At 26.9% G+C, this 27890-nt stretch overlaps 1 protein-coding gene across 1 annotated transcript; it reads left to right on the top strand.

Annotated features, from left to right (window-relative positions):
- LOC100203328 (long-chain fatty acid transport protein 4) lies at positions 1–27621 on the top strand. The gene is made up of 4 exons (XM_065788798.1): positions 1–1502; positions 7161–7410; positions 23285–23432; positions 26954–27621. The coding sequence occupies exons 1-4, from the start codon at positions 236–238 to the stop codon at positions 27212–27214; spliced, it is 1926 nt and encodes a 641-aa protein (XP_065644870.1). The 5' UTR covers positions 1–235; the 3' UTR covers positions 27215–27621.
- Positions 27622–27890: the final 269 nt, after the last annotated feature.

The raw sequence follows: 27890 nt of genomic DNA, 5'->3' as shown, positions 1-27890 counted from the left end.
GCGGTTTGCGTAGACTTTGTACTTTGTGTACTTTCGTGACATTAGACCATATAATAGGCGGTCGAGATTTATACTAATTCGTTTTAGTAGCATTAACTTTATGGTCTAGATAATTCTATTTTAGAGGAAATATTAAAAAAAAAGTTATAACTAAGTTGTTACCTTTTTTTTTTTCTTACTAAATCTTTATCTTTTTTGGATAAAGTATTTTAAAGACTTCAAGTTTACGACCATAATGTATCGACTTGTTGCCTTTGGGTTGTTAGGAATATTTGGATTGCTATTCATAAATCTACCATGGCCATTAACTGTTGCTGGTGTTTCTGTTCTCTATCTTATAACTGGTGGTTGGAAATGGGTTCGATTATTTTATTTGACAATTGGGCGTGATTTAAAAATAGCTAAAGTTATTTTAGGTATAGAGATTAGTGCACGAAAATTACTTAGGGAAAAAAAGACAATAGCAGATATTTTTAAAGAAAATGCCGCCAAAAACCCTGATAAATATATATTTGAATCAATCGACACTGGAGAAAGGATAACATATAGGCAAGCTGTTATTTTATCTAATAAAATTGCAAACATATTTTTCGAAGCTGGCTATAGAAAAGGGGATGTGGTTGGGTTGCTGATGGAAAACTGTGTTGAATATATACCTATCTGGATAGGACTCACACAAATAGGTATTGTTGTAAGTTTAATGAATTACAATTTGCGTGGAGAAAGCTTAAAACATTGCTTTATCAGCGCTGAATGCAAAGCAGTAATCTATAGTTTAGAAATGGATTCTGTTCTTTCTGGAATATCTTCACAAATGAATATAGAGTATTACTGTTATGGTAGCAAAGTAAGCTCTATAAATAATTCTAAACATTTGAATACACTTTTAGCTTCTGCAGCAGAATATGCACCACCAAAACCATTAGATTTATCTCTACAAGATAAATTGATTTTTATATTCACATCTGGTACCACTGGATTACCAAAAGCAGCTGTTATTAGAGGCACTAGATTTTATTTTATGGCTTCAGGTATTGGCGGAAATATTAATGCAACTTCAGACGATAAAGTATACAATACTTTACCAATGTACCATAGTAATGGCGGTATTGCTGTAGCATGTTTTCCCATTTTATTTAGCGCTACAATGATCATACGCAAAAAATTTTCTGCAAGTAAATTTTTTGAAGATTGTTATAAATCAGAGGCAACAGTAATTAATTACATTGGTGAAACTTGTCGATATTTATTGGCAACCCCAGTTGTATCATTTGAGTCACAGCACAAGGTCAGAGTTGCAGTAGGAAATGGATTGCGAGCATCTATATGGACACAGTTTACATCCCGCTTTAATATTCCTCTTATAGCAGAGTTTTATGGATCTACAGAGGGAAATGCAAATATGATTAATGTGTGTAATCGTGTTGGTGCAGTTGGTTTTGGTTCAGTGCTCTTACCACGAGCTTATCCAATCAAGTTAGTGAAAGTTAATAAAGAAACTGGTAAATACTATATTTTGTTTTAGTAAACTTTAGCCTTACTTGTTTTTTTAAGATTTATAAGCATATACATAGAAATTAGTGTGCTTACATAAATATTTAGTACATACATGGACTGGGAGTTTGGGTTTGGGTAGATATTTTCTTTATATAAAGAACTTTTATTACAGCAAAATAAAAAATTTTACTCTTTGTATTTATTTTTATTTTAATATTGTTTTGTATTTAAGCATGAAATGTGATTAAAAATTACGATTTTAAAAAGACTACATTATTTTTTTAAACAATTTTTTTTTTGCTCGTTTTTGAAAGAAATGTTTATACAACATAAAAATGTTATATATTTTTCTTTTCAACAATTTTATTTCACTTTTCAATAATTTAAATAAAATTTGTTTATTTATTAAACAATCGATTGAAGTAAGTTGTGAAAGCATTTTGCGTAACTTTAATTAAACGTTTTAAAAGATAAGTTTTGAAGTAATTTTTTTCAAATGCAATTAAAAGGGTAACAAAAAGTATTTTTAGCTTTTAGTTTTTTAGTTTTATTTTAAATTTATTTTCTATTTTGTAATGAATTATTTTGCTTATTCTATAGTTTTTTCTATTTTTTTCCTAGTTAAAGTTTATCTTAACATTACTTTTTTTCAGCGCATTTCTGAAACTTTTAAATCATCAAAACATCTAAGCAGTTGTGGTCAAGTTAAAAACAAAAAAAACATTTGCGTTGTCAGCAATAACATTTGATTGGGCACCATTCCTGCTTTATTTTGTAGAATTTAATTCCTGTTGGTCAAAAAGTTTGATTACTTTGTAAATTGATCGAACAATTTGAGGTTTCAGCCAGACAATGTCCGATGTGTGAACATTAAATTGAGCCCTGATATATATATATTTATTTACAGGCTTGGTCGGAAAGTGGGATCGATAACTGAAATAATATTTAGTTGCACTAAACTAATATTATTTCCACTTGCAAAAACTGGTTAGATTTTTAAGTTGTTTTGAGAAAATTTCAAAAAACAAAAAAAAAGCGCAAGAAGATTAATTGGACCAATGAGAGAATTACAAAAATAAAATAAACTAGGAAAAGAAAATAAATTTTAACTTAAAGCAAAATAAATTACGTTTAGAACAAATATTTTCGAAACGTCGCTCTTTTATAATTTTTTTTTTAAATTAAGCGACATTTTTTTATATAAAGTAACATCTTACGATTGCTCAATAAGGAAACAAATGTTCTTTTATTTATTAAAGAGTTTAATATAATTTTTATTTATATACTCATATCTTATTTCCAGTGCTGGATTAAGAAGGGTTGGGGTTAAAGCGGGGCTATAGCCTCGGGCCCTGAAATGTTAGGGGCCCTGAAATAGTCAAGAAGACTATTTCAGGGCCCCATTTAAACTAAATTATTTTTAATAAAATAATTTAGCTTAAATAAAACTAATGCCAGCTTTAGTTTTATTTAAGCTAAATTATTTTATAAATAAAAAAGTTTTTTAACAACTATTTTATGTTTCGTGTAGTTTGAAAATTTCAACATATTTGAAACAATTCTTCTTAGTAAGATGAACAAATGAAATAATTAAATCATTGAGTTACTGTAGAAATTAAATTAACTAGATAGAAATCAACTAAAAAGGTTAAAAATACTTTATGAAGTGGAAGCAAACCGCTTCGCAATAATTTTAATTAGTATTTAAGACAGAAAAAAGTATATAAGTAGAAAAGGGGTCCAAATTTAAAACAGAAAAAAGTAACTTTAAGTTTAAGTATAATGAGTTTGTAAGAATGGCAACTGAAGCGAAAATATTTAGAGCTAGTAAACCAATAGCTAAGAACTTTTCTTTATATTCTTTATATAAATATATCTTATATATATATATATATATATATATATATATATATATATATATATATATATATATATATATATATATATATGTATATATATATATATATATATATATATATATATATATATATATATATATATATATATATATATATATATACACATAAATATATCTTTGTGTTCTGTCATGACCTCAGGCGCGGTGTTTGTTCATCTGCCAGTTACTTTGTATGCATGTTTGTGTTTAGTAACCAGAAACTTTTCATGTTTATTTCATAATTAGTTTTATTAACTTTGATGATTATTAACAATTTCATTGAAAATGCAATTATTGTTGAAAGTCTTTTTGTTTACAAAAAAAATCAAAAAATTGCTTTAAAAGATTACATTAGAATAAAAAACAGATACCTAAAATTACATTTACATAAAAAATACATACTTTTTAAATAAAAAATAAGAATATACTAATAAAATCAATAATATATATTAAACTTTCAAAATTTTGACAGTTTGAAAAATATATATTTAAAACATTTATTTTTGTAAATAAATAATAATAGTTTAAAAGATTTGATGAGCCATAGTATTAAAGAATTAGTTTGTTTGATAGTATTTTCTTAAAACAATTTATGCTAGAAAAATCTTATCTTAAAACTTAACAAAATTCAAATGATAATATTTTTTAAACAATTCAACAGAAAACTCTAGAACTTTATTTGGTTAGTCAGCGTATTTTTTGAACCAATAGAATTAGTTTGTTCGTAGATTTGATGAGTTTTTAGTGTTCACAAATATTCTTTTTATTCTTCTTCACCAAGATGTTTTGAGAACATTCACATTTATGTATGTTTCCATGTATGTCAATAAAACAAAATTTTACGTTTTACGGACATACCTAAACTTAAATCTTCTCAAAACAACAACAAAATTTGGCCAGTTTTTCGCAACTAAATATTATTTCTGTGGTCAGTAATCAAGAGCGATTGCTCCCGCTTCCAAGTATATATATATATATATATATATATATATATATATATATATATATATATATATATATATATATATATATATATATATACCAAGCCTGTATATATATATATTTATATATATATATATATATATATATATATATATATATATATATATATATATATATATGTATATATATATATATATATATATATATATATATATATATATATATATATATATTCTTGCAGGGTCATTTTTGGTTTTCACATAAAATGTAAAAATGTTTTTTGTAAAAAAATTAATTTAAAAGACTGAAAAAAGCTTAAAGACTTAAATTAAATTTTTTTTTCAAAATTGATAGATTGTCAAAAAGATTGTTTCAAACCAAAACTCTCAGTCGATGTAGGAGCACTCCTTGTATGTTCTACCTATTTGCCAATTGATATGCACACTCCTTGTATGTCTTAACTATTTGCCAGTCGATATAATAAAAATAAAAAACATTCCAATTTTTTTAAAAAAATAAAAAAACATTCGTCACAGCAGGCATTAGACAATCCAAGATATCTGACAGATGTCCAGACATCCAATATAGGTCTGTTAGATGTCTTAGGATGTGTAAAAAAAAAATATATATATATATTTATATATATATATATACACAACCCTCGGAGTTTGGAAAAATGAGGTAGGCACAAAATTGCCAACTAGAGGTCAAAATAAATACAAAACATGCCAAAATAAATACAAAACAAAGAAGTTGCCATAAAAAATAGAAACAAGGTCAGCTATTTTTTGTTGACCTCAAACACTTTAAGGTCGGCATTGCCAAATGCCAATCCTAATTCCGAGGGCTATATATATATATATATATATATATATATATATATATATATATATATATATATATATATATATATATATATATATATATACATATATATTTAAAGTATGGTTTCACATATGGTTTTATATTCTATATAGAGTAATAAATTACTATTACCAAATAAAGAATGCAATTTTTGATACATTTTTAAAAATATGTATATTTACATTTATTTTTTACTTTTTATTTATCCATTTAATCAACCATAAAATTAAAAATTACAAATTTAATTATGATTTACAAAATTAGGTTCAGTGTCACTCATATAGTCAAAAACTAGTCAATGGTGACACAATAAAATAAGCAAAAAAAAAAATCAAATACCAGGCCTTGTTACGAGATTTCGCTGTGTAGCGAAAACGCGTAATGCATTTCTGAGTAACTCAACTCATCAAATATATTTTGCATTGTTAGAAGTTATATTGCGTCACTCGCGTCTTTTCAAGTACCGCATTGTAATTAAAGCTATTTTATTAACGCGTTAAAAATCATACAAACAGTTTTTTTTTTTCTCACTATTACAAAAGTTACAAATAAAATCTAAGTTCTTATTTAAAAAATCATTTTTATTATTTTTTTCAAATATGAACTAAATTTTATTTTGAAAAAAATATTTTTTCATGAAACGTAAAATAATGTTTGTTTATTTTCTTATGATTTTACAGTTGGTTTTTGGTTATTTTATTAACTGTTAATAAATTTTTTCTTATTTAATTTGTGAACTCATTTTAATAATGTTTTTAAACAAGAAAGAGTTTTTTTTGTTGTTTATCAGTTACCGATAAAATATTCGTGATCATAATTTATTTTCATAAATTAAACGAATGTCATTAAAACTTTACGTTATTGAATTAACAATAAACAAAATATCTTATTAATAAAATATTTACATCAAAATAAATCGTGCATTTTTTAAACTATTATGACTAAAAATAAATTTTATATTTGAAAGAAATTTATATATTTAATTCCTTAAGATAAAACTTAAAACACTTAGTTTTTTTTAACTAATTTTTAACAACAACAAAAAAATTGTTTAACAAACTGTTTCTTTAACAAAAAATCTATAAGTTTACAATTGTGGTTAAATGCTTTTACTTACGACTTTATTTCTTCTGAATAAACGTCACGTTAACGACAATCAAAAGGTAATTTAAATATTCTAAAAGATATAAGTTTTTGCGTAGCGCAAAACTGTTGAACGCGTAGGCAAATCGCCTTTTCGCAAGCAAAATGCGAGCTGCGTAACGCTTCTTAACAAGGCCTGAAATACCAAAACTAGGAAATAATGGGTAAACTACAAGAAAACAAGTAATAAAAAAAATATCATTGGAACAGTAATTTAAAAAATCAGAATCAAAAAAAAAAAAGTTCAGAATGATAGAACGAGAAAAAATAATTTCCGTAGACAAATACAAACAAGCAAAATAAATCTAAACTTACATAAAAAAATATGCATACCCTACCACATACAACATTAAATCCTATAGTATACGTTACATTTATTATAATAGTATTATCCATTTTATCATGCTTTTATCAGAAAGATGATGCAATAAAAAAGATAATGTGTGATAAAATCAGGGATGCAGAGTCCCAAAAAGACTCCGGCTTGATAACTTTATTTTTCATGGTCTCTGGTGTCCAGAAGCTCTAAACATGTTGGTTGATTAATGATTTGCTATAAGAATTTATGATATTTAGTGGCTTGGAACTTATTGTTTTTAAGCCTGGAGTCCTTGCCGCCATTGGTTGTTCTTCTGACCTATAAATCTTGATTTTACAGGTCAAGCTCATAACCTTTTTTATATTTTCAAAGCTCTTGAATACCAAAAACTAGAAAGAAGTAATCTTTTTGTGACTTTCAAATCCAGAGTCCTTTTTTGGACTCCGCATCCCTGGATAAAATTACTTACATTTTTTTGTTTGTTTGTTTATTAATTAGGTGAAATTATACGTGGTTCAAATGGGTTAGCAGTTTCTCCACAATGTGGAGAGCCTGGTGAGCTCTGTGGAAAAATAAGAAAAGATGTTGTAGGGCAGTTTGATGGTTACCTTAATAAAGAATCTACACAGAAAAAAATAGCACACGATATATTTTCTAAAGGCGATTCCGTTTTTATGACTGGTGATGTTCTTATTCAAGATGAAGAAGGGTTTTTTTACTTTCAAGATAGACTTGGTGATACATTTAGGTAATAGTTAATCTTTTATATATTTTTTTACAACTCTGTTTTGTAATATCAGGCATGCAATATTTGGCATAGTTTATAAGCAATGTTATTAGCAGTCTGTCTATGAAAAGTAATTTAAAAAGTTGATTTATCTGCATTTTTATCAGAATGAAAACTTTCATTCCTAAAGTCAAAATTAGTTGTTTTCATTTACTGTAATTGTTCCTTTATGCTCAAAAAACCTTTTTTTTCTTTTTCTGAATGATTGTTTTTAAAATGCTTAACCTATACTTTATATTAACTTTTTATGGTGCAAATTGGATGAACAAGTTAAGTTTTACACTAAAGGGGCTATATCAAAGAAAAAAAAATTACATAGCATGTGCAGAATATTCAACATTACTTAACAGAATATTTTAAAACAACTAAGTGAGAGTTGTAATAAGAATAATTTGTTTAAATAGAAGAGAATTTATTAGAAGTTCATCACAACAGTTAATTCTAGGATCAATAATATTAATGTTATTTATCAATTTAAAGACCTATACTCTATCTTATAACATAACTTTAGCATTTTAAGTCCAATGCTTTTTTAGTTTAAAAGGATACCTAATAGCGCAAGCTACATTTTATTTCAAAAAAAAATAAAAATAAAAATGCTAAAATAAGAAGTCCATATACACATAAAACGTAAGTACACTAATCTCTTGATCTCTGATTTACATAACTCATAATACTGTCATAATCGCTATTAGCAAGTTTGTAGTCACGAGCACTTCTACTCTTAACGGATGGAGCACTTGTTTGACATATTATTTTGTCAAATGGAACCCAACACTGACTTGATTGTGCATCATTAGTCTAATTTAAATTTAATTTGTTTCTATGCATGAATTTTACATTAACATCTTGGTTTTCATTATAAATCTCAAGCACAAGCCCTGTATACCATTCATCATTGTGAAAGCATGCAATGTATGTACCAGGTTGAAAATTTGAAGGATCTTTTTTTGCCAAGTTAACATTATTCAGCAAATGGGTATCATAAACAGTATCGCTAGAGATTCTCCGTAAAAATAATTTCTCTTTACCTGGTACAAAACTGTGATAGCTTCTTGTGCCTGGGGCTGTGCTTATCTCTTCATATTGTTTCTTTAGGTTAAAATAATTTTCATGGTTATTAATATCATCACTTGAAATGTAAAATATGTTAACACCTTTAATGTTTTTTTCAGCCCATGTAAACAGTTCGTTTGGTGTGAGAATCTAGTTTGCATTTGCTGTTGGTAGACTTGCTTTTGCTACTTTTCTTTTTATAGTTCCTCTTGTTGCATCACATGGACTTTTGCCATGGGATGTAGCAAAGAAGTGATGCTCAGCATTATATTGTGATCTTCAAAATTGTACATTAAGTTTAACAGACATTTGTAATTTTTTTACTATGACACAGTACCATTACTGAAGTATTTTATTTTATTAATTGCGGGTAGTTTGGTTTTGATCATAGGGAATAACTTTGTGAGAAAACAATGACCTTTTGTTTGGTCATGGTGAAGATAGTCAGAAATTGTACATTTGAGTTGATTTTTTTCATCTTTTTAAGAAACAGCAAATGGATGTAAGGTAGCTTGATCGGCTTGCCAGTAAAACCCTTGTGCAGCATCTTGCACAAGAAAACTATAGTTCTCTGCAAAATCCATAGTAATAAGACAAGTGTGTTGATCTAATGTTCTTTTTGCCTATGATAAGTAGGGGGATTGTGCTTCTTTGATAAAGTGATTGTGACATCAGATCACATTTGTATGTGATCTGATTGTCAAAATCAAAATCATTATTTTCAAACACATTTTCCAAGTAAGTCTTCAAATTTACTTTACCAGGCAGTTGGAACATAGATGAAACATGCAGCTTCGACTATCTATATTACAAACACATACTTTTAACAAATCTTTATAATATATTAAATGGCCCTTGTTTAAAGCTGCGCACATCAACTTAGCATTTTGATGATAAGAACATACGCAAACTGAGTGACTTCCACTACTTTCAACTGTGATTCACCACTTCAGCCTTAGTTCACAGAAATTGCTGAATCCAACTTTGTGTTTAGGGTATAACTTCTTAAACTCAAGATAAAGTTCCTTTAATTGAACTAATATTAAATGTTTTTGTTTATGAACTTTTACATTATTTATGCGCACAGAAACAGTCTTTTTCTTACTTCAAATTTATTTTCGATTTATTTTTTATTGCACCTAACAGTTTGCCAGTAAAAAGGAAATCTCAAGTACAAATGTGATTAAAACTGTCTAAAATGCAACCAATAAACTCTATCTACATATAACTATTTCTGCATACACAAAACTTTTTAGTTTTTGGTTCTTGCAATATTAAAAACTAAAATAATAAAATCCAGAAAATACTGTGCAGATTTAAACAAACTCTTGAAGCAATTGAAGTGTTTTACACTCAAATAATAACCATGTGAAAATTATATCATTATAATTATATTATATGCATAAAATTAAACAAATACATATTATAAAATCATATCATAAAATCATATAGATAAATTAATTTAAGACAATGATTATTTTATTATAGGAAAAACTATTTATATTTATTCAGGTAAAAATTAAAAATATACACCTAAGTCATAGGGCAACAATCATGTCATAAGATAGAATATAGATCTTTAAATTTTTTTGGTGATTATCTATATATAGAACCTTGCCAGTAAAAAGTTTCATGATTTATTTTAACTGTCTACACTACTTTCTATGCCTACAAAGTGAATGTAATTTATCGTATTTTTTAAAAAAGTGATATTTTAACAGGCTGCTGCAAGTGCTAAAATAACTTATAGCACATAATTTTAATTTTTTCCCACAAAGTGGTTACTACACAAAAGTTACAAAAAATTGGCACAACTTGTCTGTTGGTATTAAACTGTAGCACATTAAAGTTTCCAAAAAAATTTTTACTATTGTGTTATTTAGCTGCTTTGAGGTACAAGAACTCAAAAATTGTTTAAAATCAGTCAAAAACACCTACAAAATAATATATAAAAACATTTTTTTTAATTCTGGTTTTTAAAAAAGCTTCTTAGCATACAAAAATTATCCAATGTCGTATCATTAAGTCTTAACGTGATTTTTGCTGAAAATGTTCCAGCGGCAGAAAAAGCTCCCAAAATTTAATTGCATTTTGTATTGTTGATTGAATTGATGGTTTTTTTAAAGTTCTTGTTGTCGGGTTTAAAAGTGACTGCTGGATTTTTTGTTGTAGAAATTTCGCCAAGGAGGGTTCAGTTTTATTTTTGTTAGGTCAAGTTCAGATTCTATATCAAGAACAGACTCAGAATTCGTTGATTCGACCTCCAGAGAAGTTTAATTATTAATACATTGGGCTAGGGTTAGAATAAAGTTATTTATTTCCATTACTGTTTCCTATTCCATTTCATATAAAAGTATGTCTGCATTAATATCAATTAGTGCTTTCTTTAATGAAGATTTTAAAACATTTAAATGTTCTGCATGTTGTTTATGTTTAAACATTTAAACATAAACAATGTGCGTCATCTATTTTTTGAATCTAACACAAAGTTTAACTCTTAATTAATTTTACTATCTTGCTTCACGTAGTTTTGAAGCACTTCATTCAAAGGCGAATGGCAAAATATTTTAACAACTTTTCACACATGATCAACACTCGTAGCTGGAATTTTTATGTGGTTTTATAACATCAGTTTTGTTTCCCATTGTCTACTCGCATTCCATTTTCATCATCCTCGTCATCAGTAAGATTTTCTTCATTGGATTCAAGATTTAGGTCACTTTCACTATTATATTCCTCTTCCTCTACTTCAGTTTGCTTTTTATAGAATATAACAATTTAACAACTATAACAATTTGAATTGCATGGGCAAAACATTAAGTTTGCTCACAAGCTAGCAATATATACAATTTTTGCATCAATTAAGGCACCGTCAGTCACAATGCACAAAATATCCTTGTGAATATTTAATTGGCAAGTTTCAACCTTCTTTTCCAACAACTTTACACAATCCTCAGCTCTAAATTGGCCATTAATACAAGACAGCCCCAAACTCCAAACATGACCTCCTGATCTATGTATGTTATCATTCATAAAACTCCAATTACGAAAAGAGGTCCCTTTGTTAATTGTGACACTGAAAAATACCATCTTCATTTTCTGGGAAATTATTTCTGCAATTATTGACTGGCAAAGTCCATTATAACCTTCTGTATACTGGTGGGAGATTTAGGAACATTAAATTTGTGCATTATTAAACATTTTCTTAAATCGTCTGAAGTTCCAAAAACATGAAATAAAAATCCATCTGAGGCGAACATTCTAGATATAACTGCAACAAAACTTTCGTCTACTTTTAAATTATAAAAATCTTTTAAAGTTTTGCTTTTTCTATTTAAATTAACAGCACTCGCACCAACAACACTTGAATCATTATCAATTTTTTGTTTGTTGTGCTTTGCTTGCAAATGGGTATGCATTTTTATTGTACATCCACCCAATATCTTTAAAATCTGCTTACATTGTATGCACTTCACTATTTGATTTTTTATCCCTTGTAAAAAATAGTTTCACTTCAAATTTAATGAGTTTTTTTTGGATACATTTCTTTGCATACAAAAATTCCTTGCTGATTGGACACCCTAGAGATTAAAATTAAGCATACACAATAAATATAAGCAACATTAAAACCAATAAAACTTACCTAATATGCACTGAACTGGTCTTATATAATAAATGTTATATAATAAGTATTATTAAAACTAATGTAAACCACTGTGCTCTCCTGAGACCGCGAGGGTAAATTTTGGTTTACTCTAATTTTTTTTGTTTAATTATTAATATTGGGTTTATGTAAGTGTTTTAAAAAAAATTTTTAAATCTAAACTAACTTTTAAACATATTTTTTTTTTTGTAAAAATAGTTTTTACCGAAAATAACATATAGAGGGAGAGGGGGTAATATGGGGAGGGCGGGGATTTTTTTTAAAATTTATAGAGTATTACACCTCTAAAACAATTTTTGTTAAAAGATTACAGCTTTGAAATGAAAAAATGAGATCTTTTATGATAAAATTGAGATAAATTCCAGAGTTAACAATATAATGTCAATGCAATAAATGTAGCAGTTTTACATGAAATATTGAAATTCCTTATAAAATAATTCAATCATTTCAAAGTTCACATTAATTAAAAATTTTAAAAAAGGAGAGAAAAGGGCTACTTGAAACTGTTTATACCAAACTCAATCACACTTTTCTTAAGCTATTTTGCATAATCATTGTGTTCCAAACGATGCTTGTATCGCTTCCATACTTGATAGTAATAGCAGTGAGCACTTTCTCCTGCCTGCTCAGCATATACACCAAACCCAAACTGACAATGCTGAAGAAAGGGAACAAGATGACATACTAAAATATGAACTTTCCAGCTAATATTTAATTGGTAGTTTTCCAAAAGATGAAGCTGCAGATTTTCGAAAGCTTTTTTAAAATGTAAAACTGATTCAGCAATAGATTCTCCAATAAACATGCTAAAACCTTTTGTTTTAATAATTGAAAACTTTCTAAGACAGCTAACTATAGGTTGGAGAAATATCATATTTGGTAATATAGAGGCTGCACTTAGAAGGTTAACTTCTAAATTATCTAATTTATCTACAAGTCTCTGTGAATTGTTTCATCCAAACCAGTTCTGTGGAAACCTCTAAGGATTATATAATTCGACTTTAGCCACAAATCAAAATCAGGCCACAGTGTAATTAATATTTTTACAAACATAGAAGTAATACCAATAATAATGTGTAACTCTGGTGGAGGAATGAGATACTCCACTAAAGTTTCTAGAGGTTCATCAAGATACACAACTCTAGGAGAAATACAGTTTTTAAATTCCATCATGTGATTTTTTTGCATCCATCTTCAACGAAATTGTTGAAGTTGATATCAATTGAACCTAAGGTTCTTTTTTTCCGCTCTCAAGAGTACTTTCCCCTTCACACCAGAGACATGCATACTTGCCGCTGTGACTGCTTAAACTAAGTAAAGAGTTGCCACATTTTAGATCAAATGCTATTGAATATTTTACATCACTCAGAGCTAGTGGTTTCAATAGCTTGCTAAGATTACCATTATGCTCTGAAACATCTTCAACTAAAGCTAAATTCAATGATCTTTTTACACCACAATCATCAAGACTTTCTGAATATGTATGTTTGCATAGTGGATCAAAAACATTTATAAGGCATTTAAGAAAACCCTGTCCACCATCAATGGAAATCCTAGCAATAGTGCAACAAGGATTCAAACCTCTTTCATTAATCATATGAAGGATCAGAAAAAATCAGAAGTATCTTTTACAAATACCAAACTGCGACTTATCTCTTCATCCCTTGAAATGAATGATTCAGTTTTGACATCATAAAAATCTAAAAATACGTCATGCAGCTCCTCTATCTGAGTTGATGTATTAGGTTCTAACATTTTCTTCCCTAAATTTTGTCACATATGTTTACAAAGTAACTTGGTCTTTCTTTTACTCAGGTTTAGAGTATTAGAGATTTCCATTATAGTTTCTAGAGATAACTTTTTAACGGATGCTCTGCTACATTTATTATCAGGTGTGCCAACAACAACAAGAAGGTTGTTTCCAAAGGTTTTTAAAGGAAACTTGTCTCCAGATTTAATTTTGCCTCTTCATTTTTATTTTGAGAATCCCAGAAGCAACTTGCTCACTGGATACGTTTCCAAGACCTTCAGCCAACATAATTAGGTTTTTTACAGCTTCACTCTTACAGCAAAAGTGAGAAATTCCTTTGCCTAAATAAAAATTTAAGTTAGGAAAAACTCTGATATTATTATATTTGTAAAACATAAAAATAATACACTAATATTTAATAAATCTATCATAGACTATGCATTGACTAGCATAGACGCTATGCTAAATTTTTTATTTTTTTTTTCTTAAATAATTGAAGAAATAGTTTATTAACTAAAATATTATTTAAATTGTACAATATTTTTAATTTGTTTAAGGAAATCATACCTATTGTAGAAAAGCAAGAAGGACATATCTTTTTAACAATTTTATCAACAGTATTTTGGTTATTTGTTGTGATCTGTCCAAATATTTCACTAATATCAGATGATCTTCTGAGTTTTGTCTGTTAATTTGAGATATTTTCTCAATCCAATCATTTAATTTTGATGTTTCACACCTGTTTAATGCATATAGATTTGTTTGACAAGAGTGTGTCCAAAAAACATTTGCAAGAATTACAATCCAATCATTTAATTTTGATATTTCACCCCTGTTCAATGCATATAAATTTGTTTTGCAAGAATTACAAATGTTTTTTGGACAACACTCTTTTTCTACATCATATTCTCTCCAAAATAAATTACTTTAATAAGTTACTTTAATAAGTTTATGTGATCCTTTTCCAAAGGAAATAAAGCAATATGCACAAATTAGACATTTTTCGTTGGCCATTTTGACAAAAAATATAAGTTTTATATGATCGTTTTTCACTGTAATAATAATTATTTTCATCTGTATTGCAACATTTTGTACCAATTTGAATAGATGATATAATCATAAAATGACGCAATTTATTTTAGATATTTTAATTAATTAAATCTAAAAGTTCTATGTTTAAAAGTTAGTTTAGATTTTAAAAATTATTTTAAAATACTTTATTTAACCCAATAATAGTAAATAAACAAAAAATTTTAGAGTAAATAAAAATTTACCCTGGCGGTCTCAGGAGAGCACAGTGAAACTCATGCAACCTGCTTGTTCACATTTTCACAATAAAAATTATTCCCCGTAGTTTCAATAAAAAAAAATGTGTTACAGTTTTTTGCTTTTTGCATGGGTTTTTGCTTTTACAATAAAAAAATTTTTTATTTCGAAAAAAGCTAACAATATAAAAATCCGAATTATCCGGAATTTGGTTTCTTTCTATTCTGGAATTTCAAATTTAATAAAAACAAATGAATTTCGGAATTCCAAAATTCTAAAATCCGGATTTGGAATCCCTAGTAACCGCACATAAAATAAATTTTTTAGATAACTTGACCACAGCTGTTTGCATGTTCCCAACAATTCAAGTGTTTTAAAAATGCGCTGAAAGAATTAAGCTGAGTTAAACTAAATAGCTAACTGAAAAAAAAAAGGGAACTTAAAATTTTTAAAGAAATGTTATCGATAGAAAAAATAAAAAACTCAAAAAACTAAAGAAAAAAAAAATTGCTTAAAAGCTTTAATAAAATCTTTAAAAAATGTCAAAGTTACAAATTCTAAAATACATATTCTAAACATATTACGTATAAACGGAATTAGAAATGCTAAGGTTTAATTACTTTTTTATTTTGTTAACTAGTAAGAAACTTAGTTTAAAGTATTAAAAATAATAAACATTACTTTGTTACTGAACAACGAATAAAATAATTTTTAAAGAAGAATTAACAATCCATAAGTAGCATTGTTATTAATAATGTGTTATTATTTAAGTGTGTATTTCATCTCTTTGAAAATTTAAATAAAATTTGTTTATTACAAACAATCGTTTAAAGTAATTTGTTATTATTTAAAAGGGTTTTGCATAATATATAATAAAATTTAGTTAAAAGTTATTTTAAAATATCAAAGTTGCTTATCATAAAAAATACATATTTTTTAAATAAAAAAGAAGTTATTGTATAAAATATTCTTTGATAATTTAAATAGACATTTTGATAAAACTCTAAACATTGATCAATAGTAATTTTTTACTTTATTCAAAAGAGTTTCAAGTAATATAAAATAAATAAAAATTGTTGTAAAAAATCAGTTTCAAAAAAAAAAAGTTTGAACTGAAAAAAGTTGAAAATAAATTTTGTATCAAAAATGTTTTTTATTTTCTTTATATTCTTATCTACTTTCTATCTTGACTTTAAAAAAAAAACAGTAAAATATTTAGATATATTATTTATTTTTTTTTAAATTTTTAAATTTTTTTTAGTTAATTTTATTTAAATTTTCTATTTCGTATAGTATTCCTTTCCTTTCTTTGAGTATTGCTGTTTTATTCTCTGTAGTTTTATTATAGGTTTATTTTGCCGCAAATTCTTAAAATGCTTACAATATAAAAACATGGTCAAGTTGTTTAAATTTTAAGTTTAAGTTTGTCCACGTTTAAATTACTTTAAGGCGTGCAATTGCACACGCTTCCCGGGAAGTTTTGACAAGTGTTTTCTTTGGGTTTTTTACTCTAACTATCCATTTATTCATTAAAAAACTAATTCATTCAATAGAAAAATTAATAAACAAAAAGCTAAATAAGTTTTTACAGAGTTATTAAAACAACAAAAAAGATTCCATGATAATTGTTTATATAATTACTATTTTTTTTAGCAGAGCATTGAATTATGCATTATGTTTTTTTATTTTGCTCAAATTAGTAAAAAATTGTACTTTTGCAAGGTCAAGAGCTAAAGCTCATGCTTCCCGCCGAGGCTTATATATATATATATATATATACATGTATATATATATTTGTAATTGCGTTCAAAAATTTTTATTTGCACAAAACTTTAAAAAAAGCGGAAAACATAATACGGTCTTATTCATATTACTGAACAATAATATATATATATATATATATATATATTTTTTTTTTTTCTGTAATTCACCTCCCCAAGGCCGAGAAGGCCACTACAGATGAGGAGGCTACTTGTGGTTATAACCCTCTCTCAACTCTATAACTCAGAAACACGAACCTTGACGAACAAGGCCGCTGCGCAGAGAAACAAGTTGAGCGCGATACTACCAGGGACGTGGTGGGAATCGAACTCGGAACCTCTCGTTTATGAAGCGAGCGCTCTACCACTACACCACTACCGCATATATATATATATAATTTAAATTTTGTTCTTATTAATTTAGCCCTTGTCAAACCAAATGGATTTAATAATCTATTTTGGTTGGTTTGGTTGTGGCTACTCATTTTAGATGTTGAAATGCAGTTTTTATTAAGGCTTATTGCGTGTCACAAGAAGCAAAGTTCACTAATTTGTTTGACTCAACAGTCTGTCAATACATGAGAAAGAAAACAGTATACTTGTAACGACTTTATTTAAGATTTGGAGTTTCAAAGCGAAAAGTTTGAGAGTCAATTTCGTTTATTTATTTTGATTATGGTAAGAGATGGATTCAAAGTAGACTAACCGGTGCAAAGTTTATTAGAAAGAATTCAGCTTAGCTTGAAAATGATTTTAATACCTCATTAATGAAGGGTAGTAAAAATAAACAACTCGGCAGACCTACATTATCATTTCAAGAATCATCATTAAAAACAAAGAAAAGTTGCAACATTGTCAGCTTCAAATTCTTGTGAATTATTGTTTGCTAAGCTTGTACTACTTGTAGAATACATTGTCAAAAATTTTTGGTGGTTGTGAATGCATGGGAACAATATAACCATACAAATTTTAAAAATTCTGTAGACGCTCGTAAAATCTGCTTATTAAAAAAACTAACTAATTAAGTTAGAATGCAATTTTTTTCTAAAGGAAAATAAGTTTATCTAGCAACGTGTAATAGCATGTGTAATAACACTAGTTAATCATATTAAACTTAAATAAGTTTTGCTTTTCACAAGCGAGGATCTCATAATAAAACACGTGCTAAATAGTGTACATAGCACAAATAAAACATATGCAACTAATAAAAGTTAGTTGCTGCTAAGCAAAATTAGGTATCCATAACAACTAAATAAAAAATATATTCACGTTTTTAAAAAGCACGACCTCATATTGGTACTTATGTAAAATTTGGTAAACATAGCATTCGTAAAAATATCTTCAAATACCAAAACGAGATTTTTGCTATCCGAAATTTAGTCTCCATAGTAACGAATTAAAAAAATAACACCTTCATAAGAAGCGCAGACATTATATTATTACTCATCTTAATTTTAGTCAATACAGCCCTAATATATAGATGTAAAATATAATACAAAAAAAACGTTACAAATATTACATAAAAACGTCAAAGAAGACATTAAAAAGAAGTCATAAATGATTACATAATAACATAAATATAAAATTAGCAAATATTATTTGATTCCTTTTTTTTAGATTTTTTTTAGATTAGATTTTTTTTTAAACAGAGGTCTCCAACTGTTTGTAGAAATTTTAATGCCAATGTCACGGTTGAGAAGTGTTGGAGCATGTTTTATTTCTTGGTATGTTGAGGTGTAATTAATTTCAAGTGATTCTCTAACTTTACGTTCATCGTACTCTGATTTTATTGCTAGAGTTTTCGAATTTGACCAATTAAACATACCATTACATTCTCTACCATGTTCGGTTACACCAGATGCATCCCATTTACCTTTTAAATAGTTTTTTTGATGTTCAATGCATCTCATTAAAATTTTCTTTTTTGTTTCACGAATGTATAATACTGCCACAAGAGCATGTGAGTTTATAGACACCGCGATTGCTATTTGGAATTAACTTAGACTTGTTGTTGCATAAGATGTTTTTTAACGTAGGTGGTGTAGTAAATATTATTCTGACGTTGTATGGATTAAGTTCTTTTCTTAGTTTTGGACCTATTCTTGGGAGCCATGGAAGTTTAACTGTATATTTAAATGTTTCTGTTTTATTATAATTTATTTTAGAAAGGTTGATTCTTTTCTGAATATAGTTCTTCGCAGTTGTTTCAAGCTTTAATCTATCGTGTCCATTTTCTGCAAACATATTTACTAAAAACTGTATTTCATCATTAAGATATTTAAATTTTAACGGCACAAGATACAAATCCTTTAAAATACCCATAACTATTTTTAGATTAACATTTGATGTAGGTTTTATTTGTATATTAGTGATAGCCGATTTTCGATGAATTTTGAAGTTATAGTATGAGTTATTAGTATTGACTACAGTTATATCCAAAAAGTTTAATTATTTTTTATTGTTTTCTTTTTCCGAAGTATATTTTATTGCTGGATCTTGTTTATTTAACAACTCCAGAAACTTATCATGATTTTCGAATCTTGCATGACTGTCATCTATATACCTTCTGTAAGTCTTTGGTGAAAAATGACCAACCTCAGCAATAATAAGAGCTTTTGTTTCCAAATGTTGTAAAAATGCTTCGGCAACTACGACCATTAAGGACAGACCTATAGGTCCCAAATTCGGTATAGATCTTAACTCATTTTTGTATAAAAAATAACATTGGTTAAGGCAGAGTTCGATCATTTCATGTATATTACTAAGAGTTATTTTGGTTCTTTTTTTAAGATTATCAATATCGTTGTTTAAAGTATCGATAATCACAGGAATTGCTCTGTCAATTGTAATGGAGGGATATAACGTCACCACATCAAAAGAGACTTGAATTTCACTAAGATCAATTAACCAAGATTTTGCTTCGTTGATAAACAAGGAGGAGTTTAAAAATCTTGTTTTGTTTTTGTTTAAGGTTGGTTGTATAATTTTTACAAGATGCTCTGATGATCCATATGGTGGGGTACCTATAGTAAAAACGACTGGCCACATTGGATAGTTCTTTTCTGGCTTGTGAGCTTTTATGACTCCATATAAACGTGGAGGTACGCAGTCAAAAGGGTACATTTGAAAATAAGTTTTGTTATCTAACTTTTTTTGTTTTCATAACCTGCATAATAGTTTCTGGAATTTAGTCATAAGTTTGAGTCGGGTCATAGTTGAGTCGGGTCATAGTTACTGAGTGTTTAATTTCCTCTTTTAATTTATAAAATGCGTCCTCTTCGTTTATAAGTAAAAATCCTGTTCCTTTATCAAATGGATAAACTGCTAAACCATTTATTTTTTTCCTCAAATTATTTAATGATAATCTTTGTTCTTTTAATAAATTATCGGGTAATCTATGTTTTGTATTTTTAATAAGAATTTTACTCGTTTTGTCGAATCTTTTCTGCATCAGACGTTTTGTCGAATCTTTTCTGCATCAGATTTTTTACTATTTTTTTCTAAATGTAAAACAAAAGATTCGATTGGTGTTAAAATTTCCATATAAGGCAACTTTTTAAACGACCGTGCAAAATTTGGTCTAAGATTCAGGCGATTTATTAGGTGTCTAACTGAGTTTGCAATAAATTTAAGATTCCAGATTTAACTTTATTTTTATTCAATCCGTTAGATTGTTTTTGTTTATTGTAAGTCATTTTATAAAGTTTTTCAAACTTATCTTTTAAATGTTTCTTTGTAATTTCGTAATGATGTTTTTTCGATTTTTCAGTAACATTTTTGATAATTTTATAGTGATTAGGTGTCAAAAATTTTTCTAAGTTATAACAATATTTTTTATAACATTCTTACTTGTAAAAAATCTATATTTTGCTTCGAGCGTGTATCAATAAGTTTCTTTGATACTGTTTAGTAATATTTTCTGCTTTTTTCGATTTAATTGGTGATCTTACTTTTAACGATGGTGGAATCATATGATTGGAAACTCACCTTTGAAGAAAGATTAATTGGTTTTTCGATATTGCGTTTCTAATATTTTGTTCTTGAAGTTTTACTGTAGAATTATATATCTCCTTGCTGTAGGAATTAGTAATAAAATGTTTCAATGTCATATCTTGTGGTACGTGAATATATATATATATATATATATATATATATATATATATATATATATATATATATATATATATATATATATATATTTTGAATATAATGCATAAAATAACAGCTGTGTACAAACTAAATTTATTCTTCGTATTATTTCGATCTGCTTTTGCACAGATCGTCATCAGACGTAAAATACAATACAAAAAAACCGTTACAAATATTACATAAAAGCGTCAAAGAAGACATTAAAAAGAAGCCATAAATGATTACATAAAAACATTTAAATATACGGTTAAACTTCCATGGCTCCCAAGAATAGGTCCAAAACTAAGAAAAGAACTTAAACCATACAACGTCAGAATAATATTTACTACACCACCTACGTTAAAAAACATCTTATGCAACAACAAGTCTAAGTTAATTCCAAATAGCAATCGCGGTGTCTATAAACTCACATGCTCTTGTGGCAGTATTATACATTCGTGAAACAAAAAAGAAAATTTTAATGAGATGCATTGAACATCAAAAAAACTATTTAAAAGGTAAATGGGATGCATCTGGTGTAACCGAACATGGTAGAGAATGTAATGGTATGTTTAATTGGTCAAATTCAAAAACTCTAACAATAAAATCAGAGTACGATGATTGTAAAGTTAGAGAATCACTTGAAATTAATTACGCCTCAACATACCAAGAAATAAAACATGCTCCAACACTTCTAAACCGTGACATTGGCATTAAAATTTCTACAAACAGTTGGAGACCTCTGTTTAAAAAAATTATCTAAAAAAAAGGAATCAAATAATATTTGCTAATTTTATATTTATGTTATTATGTAATCATTTATGACTTCTTTTTAATGTCTTCTTTGACGTTTTTATGTAATATTTGTAACGCTTTTTTTGTGTTATATTTTATGCTTTATATTCAAATATATATATATATATATATATATATATATATATATATATATATATATATATATATATATATATATATATATATATATATATATATATATTCACATACAACAAGATATGACATTAAAAAATTTTATATATATATATCAATCCTCGGAATTAGGAAAAATGAGGTTGGCAATAATTTACTGACTCTAATTCCGAGGGCTGATTAGTATATACATATATATATATATATATATATATATATATATATATATATATATATATATATATATATATATATATATATATATATATATATATATATATATATATATATATAATTGGCACAATAATGCCAATTGAAAAAATATTTTAAAAAATGGTATATACATATACATATATAATATTGGTATATACCTATATTTATATATATATATATATATATATATATATATATATATATATATATATATATATATATATATATATATATATATATATATATAATTGGCACAATAATGCCAATTGAAACAACATTTTTAAAAATGTCACTGGATATCAAAAATCTAAAAGACTTTATTATTGCCAAAAACTTTTTATGTATAAACAAAGCCCGGTACTTCTAATGCACAATGAACATTAACAAAAATTTTCTAGAACCTTAATTATTGAGAGTTTTATCAAAAGAACAAATCATCTCTGAAAATATTTTGCACATTTAAAAAATCCTGAATCATCATCAAAAACTATTTTCATCAAAAAACTAGCCAAAACAAGCCATCTACTGTTTTTCAGGTTCTTGAATATTATAAGAAATCTTTATCTACAAATCTTTAATTACAAAAAATGTAAGCCTATTGTAACTTTAAAGATGATGAATGCTGGTCTCTACACAAAGAATCCCCCAGAAAAGCATCTTCACCTTTTTATACTTTTTTCTCATACTTTTTTCTCTATTTTTTTTTATTTTTCCTCTTTTTAATGTTCATGTAAAGTTTTGGTTATTTTTGACATATCTAGCTGTCACTATGCTGAACCTGCTGAATTGGTTATTGATTAAATGACATTACAATCATACCTAAAGATTACAATTCTCCATATTGTCTAGAAATTTATCTCTTAGAGAAAATTTAGGTAATTTGTAATTATAAACTAAATAAGCCACAAGATAAGTTTGAGCTGCTCAATAAGTTTGAGTGTTGTATATATGTATTTCTTTTGTATGCTTGAGGGAAAAAGAGTAATTTTTTTGTAAATTTAAAGCTCTCAAGTTTTTAATGTAGTGTTTAATATATAAAATCTTATTAATAATTTAAAAATTATTTATTAGATGGAAAGGTGAAAATGTATCTACAAACGAGGTGGAAGGAATAATTACAAATCTTCTGAATATGACTGAAGTTTGCGTTTATGGGGTAGAAATTCCAGGAAATGATGGTAAAGCTGGTATGGCAATTATAAATGATCCTAATCGCAAGGTAAACTCTTTTTTTTAAAGTTAATTGCTCTTTATGTAAAAAATATTTAAAAAAGTATTAAATTTCTGTAATATCTATGTTGAACTTGACATGCTCAAATATTTTTTATACCAGAACTATAACAGAATTTATAACAGAAGAGTTTTGGCTCAAAACCAAGAGGTCCAAAGTTCAACAAATTTTCATTCAGACATTGATTGAATCTTGCTTTTTGTGTGCTATGTCATAGCCATAATAAACTATAAACGAGCATTGAACAACATCAATAAATTCTGTGATATCTTTCTTAATAAGTTCTTGCTTTAACTTACTAATTCTTTCCAGAGTTTTAATGTTTTTAAGTAAATGCTTACATTCTACTTCGATACATTGAGATTTTGCTGCTGATATCAACTTAAAAGGATGGGAAAGTATCATTAGCTTGAATTTTAGCTGCCAATCTTATTTGATTGTATTGATCTTTAGACAAATTCGCATCAAAAAGAAACGATAATGCTTGTTCTGGTGACATTTTCACAACTTCAGAATTAATTTACCTCCAACAGTTTGAGGTCGGCAATAAACTGCCGACCTCATTTTTCCTAATTCCGAGGGTTGCATAACATAATTCACTATTTTATTTACTTCTTTTTTCTTAAATTTTTTCTTTTGAATTACATTGATTATTAATAAAAATGCCATGTGTCATTTTTTTTAGAAACATTAAAAAATATATATATACTGTAAATATATTTTTATTGAAACCGATAAATAATTTTATTACATATTTGCATAGATTTTTTCATTACCTTTATTATTTTTCATTACCTTTATACCAGTATATAGATTAGTATGTTTATAACAGCAGTTATAAACATATATATCAATATCTTTATACCAATGTATAGATTAGTATGTCTCTAACAGCAGTTATAAAGTAATTTGAAAAAGTTCAAATTTAAAATTTTTACAAAAATTTCTGTTGTACTCAAAATCAAATATTTTCAAAATCCAATGTTTTAGATGCAGTTACAAATAAGCTATCAAATTGGCATTAAAAGTTTGAAAAAGTAACAAAAAAAAAATTTTTCTGGCCATTTTTTATTTTGATAGGCCCCATTATGCAATGTAAAGCAAAATCTTTTCTCTTGTTTAATTTAACTGATGGTACAGTTGAAATTACCAGACAGCACAATTGTGAACAAAAAAATTTCTGCGTGTATTTTTTATTTTACTACATAAAAAACAAGTTGCATAAGTATACTGACAGTATAAGGCTGTACACATATATGTAAGTAGATTTTATAAATGCAAAATAAACTAAAAAATAAGTAACATTTCAGCATAAGAGTAAATTTTAACAATTTTTTATAGAAAATTTTTTTTTTCTTGACAGAATTTGTCGATTAGAGAATCCGTATCAAGAAGTTTTATTAAACCTTCATGGCTAGATAAAATTGATGAATTATTCAAAGTTTCTTGGTTCATGTTTGATCTAAAAAAACTTTTGATCAATTTAAGTTTTGAAAAACTTCTTTTACCAGAGCAATTTGTAATAATAAAGCATAAAAAGATTCTCAAAACCATCTCAAGATTTGAAAATGCAATTTCTAAATTTTTTTCTTTTATCAGCTTAAAAATGAATAAGTGAGTATAGCTGTTTCTTGATATTTAGTTTTAATACAGTTATGAAATTGCAAAATTTCATTAAACAAAAACATATTAATATCTTAATGATATTGTTCAACGTTTTTTTCAGCGTTTTTCTTTAGCATTGCATTATTGATGTTCGCATTAATCAAAAATTCAAAAGTTGTGTTAGATTCTTGATATACAATCATCCTTTTATTCAAATTAAGTGAATTGCATGGATGGCTTTGTTAAAAATATCTTTCTGAAACCTTTCTTTTGGACTTATTATAATATATTTTGCTGGCGAGTAAATCAACCATCCACGATCGTGTTGCTCTTTGGCATTTGAAAATAGATTTTTAACAAAAGCGATTGTGATCCTTGTAAAACTGCTTTGATTCATGGAAATCATCAAATTATCAAAGTTCTGAGTAGTTTTTGGTCCTTTTGAAATCCAAAGCAAAACATTGTCTTCAAAAAAATGTTCCCATAAGCCAATGTCATCTTTTCTGTTGATGTTTAAGTTACAGCTATCAGTGATTAATTCAGGAGAACATGTGACTTCTTGCAATTGATGATCATTTTCTGAAATTGATTGTTCTGTTTCATGAGAGCAATCCTGACTATGAAGTCGGTTGCCACAATTATGCATATATGCGTAGTTGTGGCAATTTAATATCATATATAATATTTAGTTGCCACAACTTGACCACGGCTTGTTTAGATGTTTAAGAGCATTCAAGCTTATGTATGTTTTCATCTATGTCTGCATAATAATTACTTTTTAAAGTACACGCTAAAAGAATTAACTTCATAACTTTATTCTTTTCATAGCAATTTTAAATATTTTTCACTTAAGTTTTGGGGCCCTATAAAATTGTGGCGCCCTAGGCCGTGGGCTAATCGGCCTATAAGTAAATCCAGGACTGTTAACACTCATAATATTTTCCTTTAAGTATTTTACTTTTAGTAGTAATTAACTTTGTGTATATGTTTAGTATTTCAACTGTTTTCGTTTTTTACTTTACCTCGATCAAGCAATAATTTTTGGTGATCCAAAAGTTGCCATTTTAAAATTATTATAGTGTTTGGAAAGTATCTAAACATTAAATATACAAGTTATAGCAGTTATTATATTAGACAAGAGCATTATAATTTTATAATTATACATTATTGAAGATATTTTTTATATAAATTTTTATACAAATCATTTTATACATATTTCATCATTACATATATATTTTATTTTTGTTAGTTATATAATTTTGTTAAGTTATAAACAAATCATGTGCCAGGAATCATAAAGGAGTCTAATCTTAAAATTCTTTTAATAATAAATTAATAATGAATTTAATGTAAAAAATTATGACCATATAAAGTTTAAACCCCCCTCAATTTGAGGGGGTTACAAATTTTATATGGTCATAATTTTCGAACGCTGAGATATAATACTATAAAACTTAAAATTTATCAATGAATATAAGTCTAATTGAGAATGGTACAAAAAATTTTTTATCAACTTGTTGCCCCTGACGTTTGGGGGGGGGGGGGGATGAAGTGGCTTTTTCATTTCCAGCCTCCAATCACCGCAATTTTATGCAAAGCCTTATTATTTGACATAAGTATTAACATACAAATGTTTGGAGTTTACTCCATGTCTGGAAGTTAGCCATCTCAAGCACCTAAAAATCCTGGATCCGTCACTGGATTCATATTAATTTTTTTCTTGGGTCATCATACAAAAGCTAAAGTTGATTCATTAAATTGGTAAAAATCAATGGCAAAAAGTTTTTAGTACATTTTTAGATTGAGCTTGTGAACCTTATTCCTTTTCTCTATCTGAAAATTTTATATAATAGTTATGTCATTTTATCTGTTGTAATTATTGGTATTTCTATTATTTTTTTTAGGTTAATATAGATACTCTACCACAGGAGCTTGGATATAGTCTTCCAGAGTACGCTCGTCCAGTTTTTATTCGACTCTCTCATCAGATTCCGAAGACTACTACATTTAAGTTTCAAAAGGAGCCATTAAGAGATGCAGGTTTTAATCCAAGTAAATGTTATGAAACAGATAGTTTGTTTTACTTTAGTAGCAAAGATAAAAAGTATATTCCACTTGACATGAAAGTTTATCAAAATATACTTGATATGAACATTAGGTTTTAGCATTTCGATTTTCTAGTAAACAATTTAGATGTAATTGTATTTTATATGCTACAAGGATAACTTTTTTTAAATAATAGTTTCAAAACAATAGGTATTGTTTTTCAAATTTGCCGTCAACAATGAACTTACAATGAACAGCGAGTCGATACAAAAAAAGTTTTAAAAACTCTTAATTCGATTCAATACAAATAGATTTTTAATAACGCTTTATTTCTATACAATATTCTATACAAAAAGAATTTTTTAACCTTATTTAAGCCATTTACAGTTATAGTTTTTTTTTATTATATTTATTTGATTTCTATTTCGTTTGTAAGCATTTTTTTTTTATTGTTTTTTACTTTGTTTTTTTGTTTTAGTATTTTTTATTTAAATATTTTGGTATCAAATACATTTTGAAAAAATTCCTTTTTTTTATTGTTTGTTACCATAATTTGATGGATATATTGTTTCTATTTTTACCAGTGCGTTGTTAAGAGAATAACAACAATGGAACTGCATAAAATGCATATATAAGATTCTATTGCATTCTTTGTCATTTATCTGTAATTTTTTAATAATCCAAGAATGTGAGCGCAAGAAAAAGTAGTTTGTTAATTGATTGTGTATTTTTCTGTTACGCTTTCCGTGTTGCTTACAATGTATGTGTAAATAGGAAAGAACCTTGACGAGGTTT

This window comes from Hydra vulgaris, chromosome 01, assembly GCF_038396675.1.
Source record: "Hydra vulgaris chromosome 01, alternate assembly HydraT2T_AEP".
Lineage (NCBI taxonomy): Eukaryota > Metazoa > Cnidaria > Hydrozoa > Anthoathecata > Hydridae > Hydra > Hydra vulgaris.
This window is presented reverse-complemented; position numbering and strand designations above follow the sequence as displayed.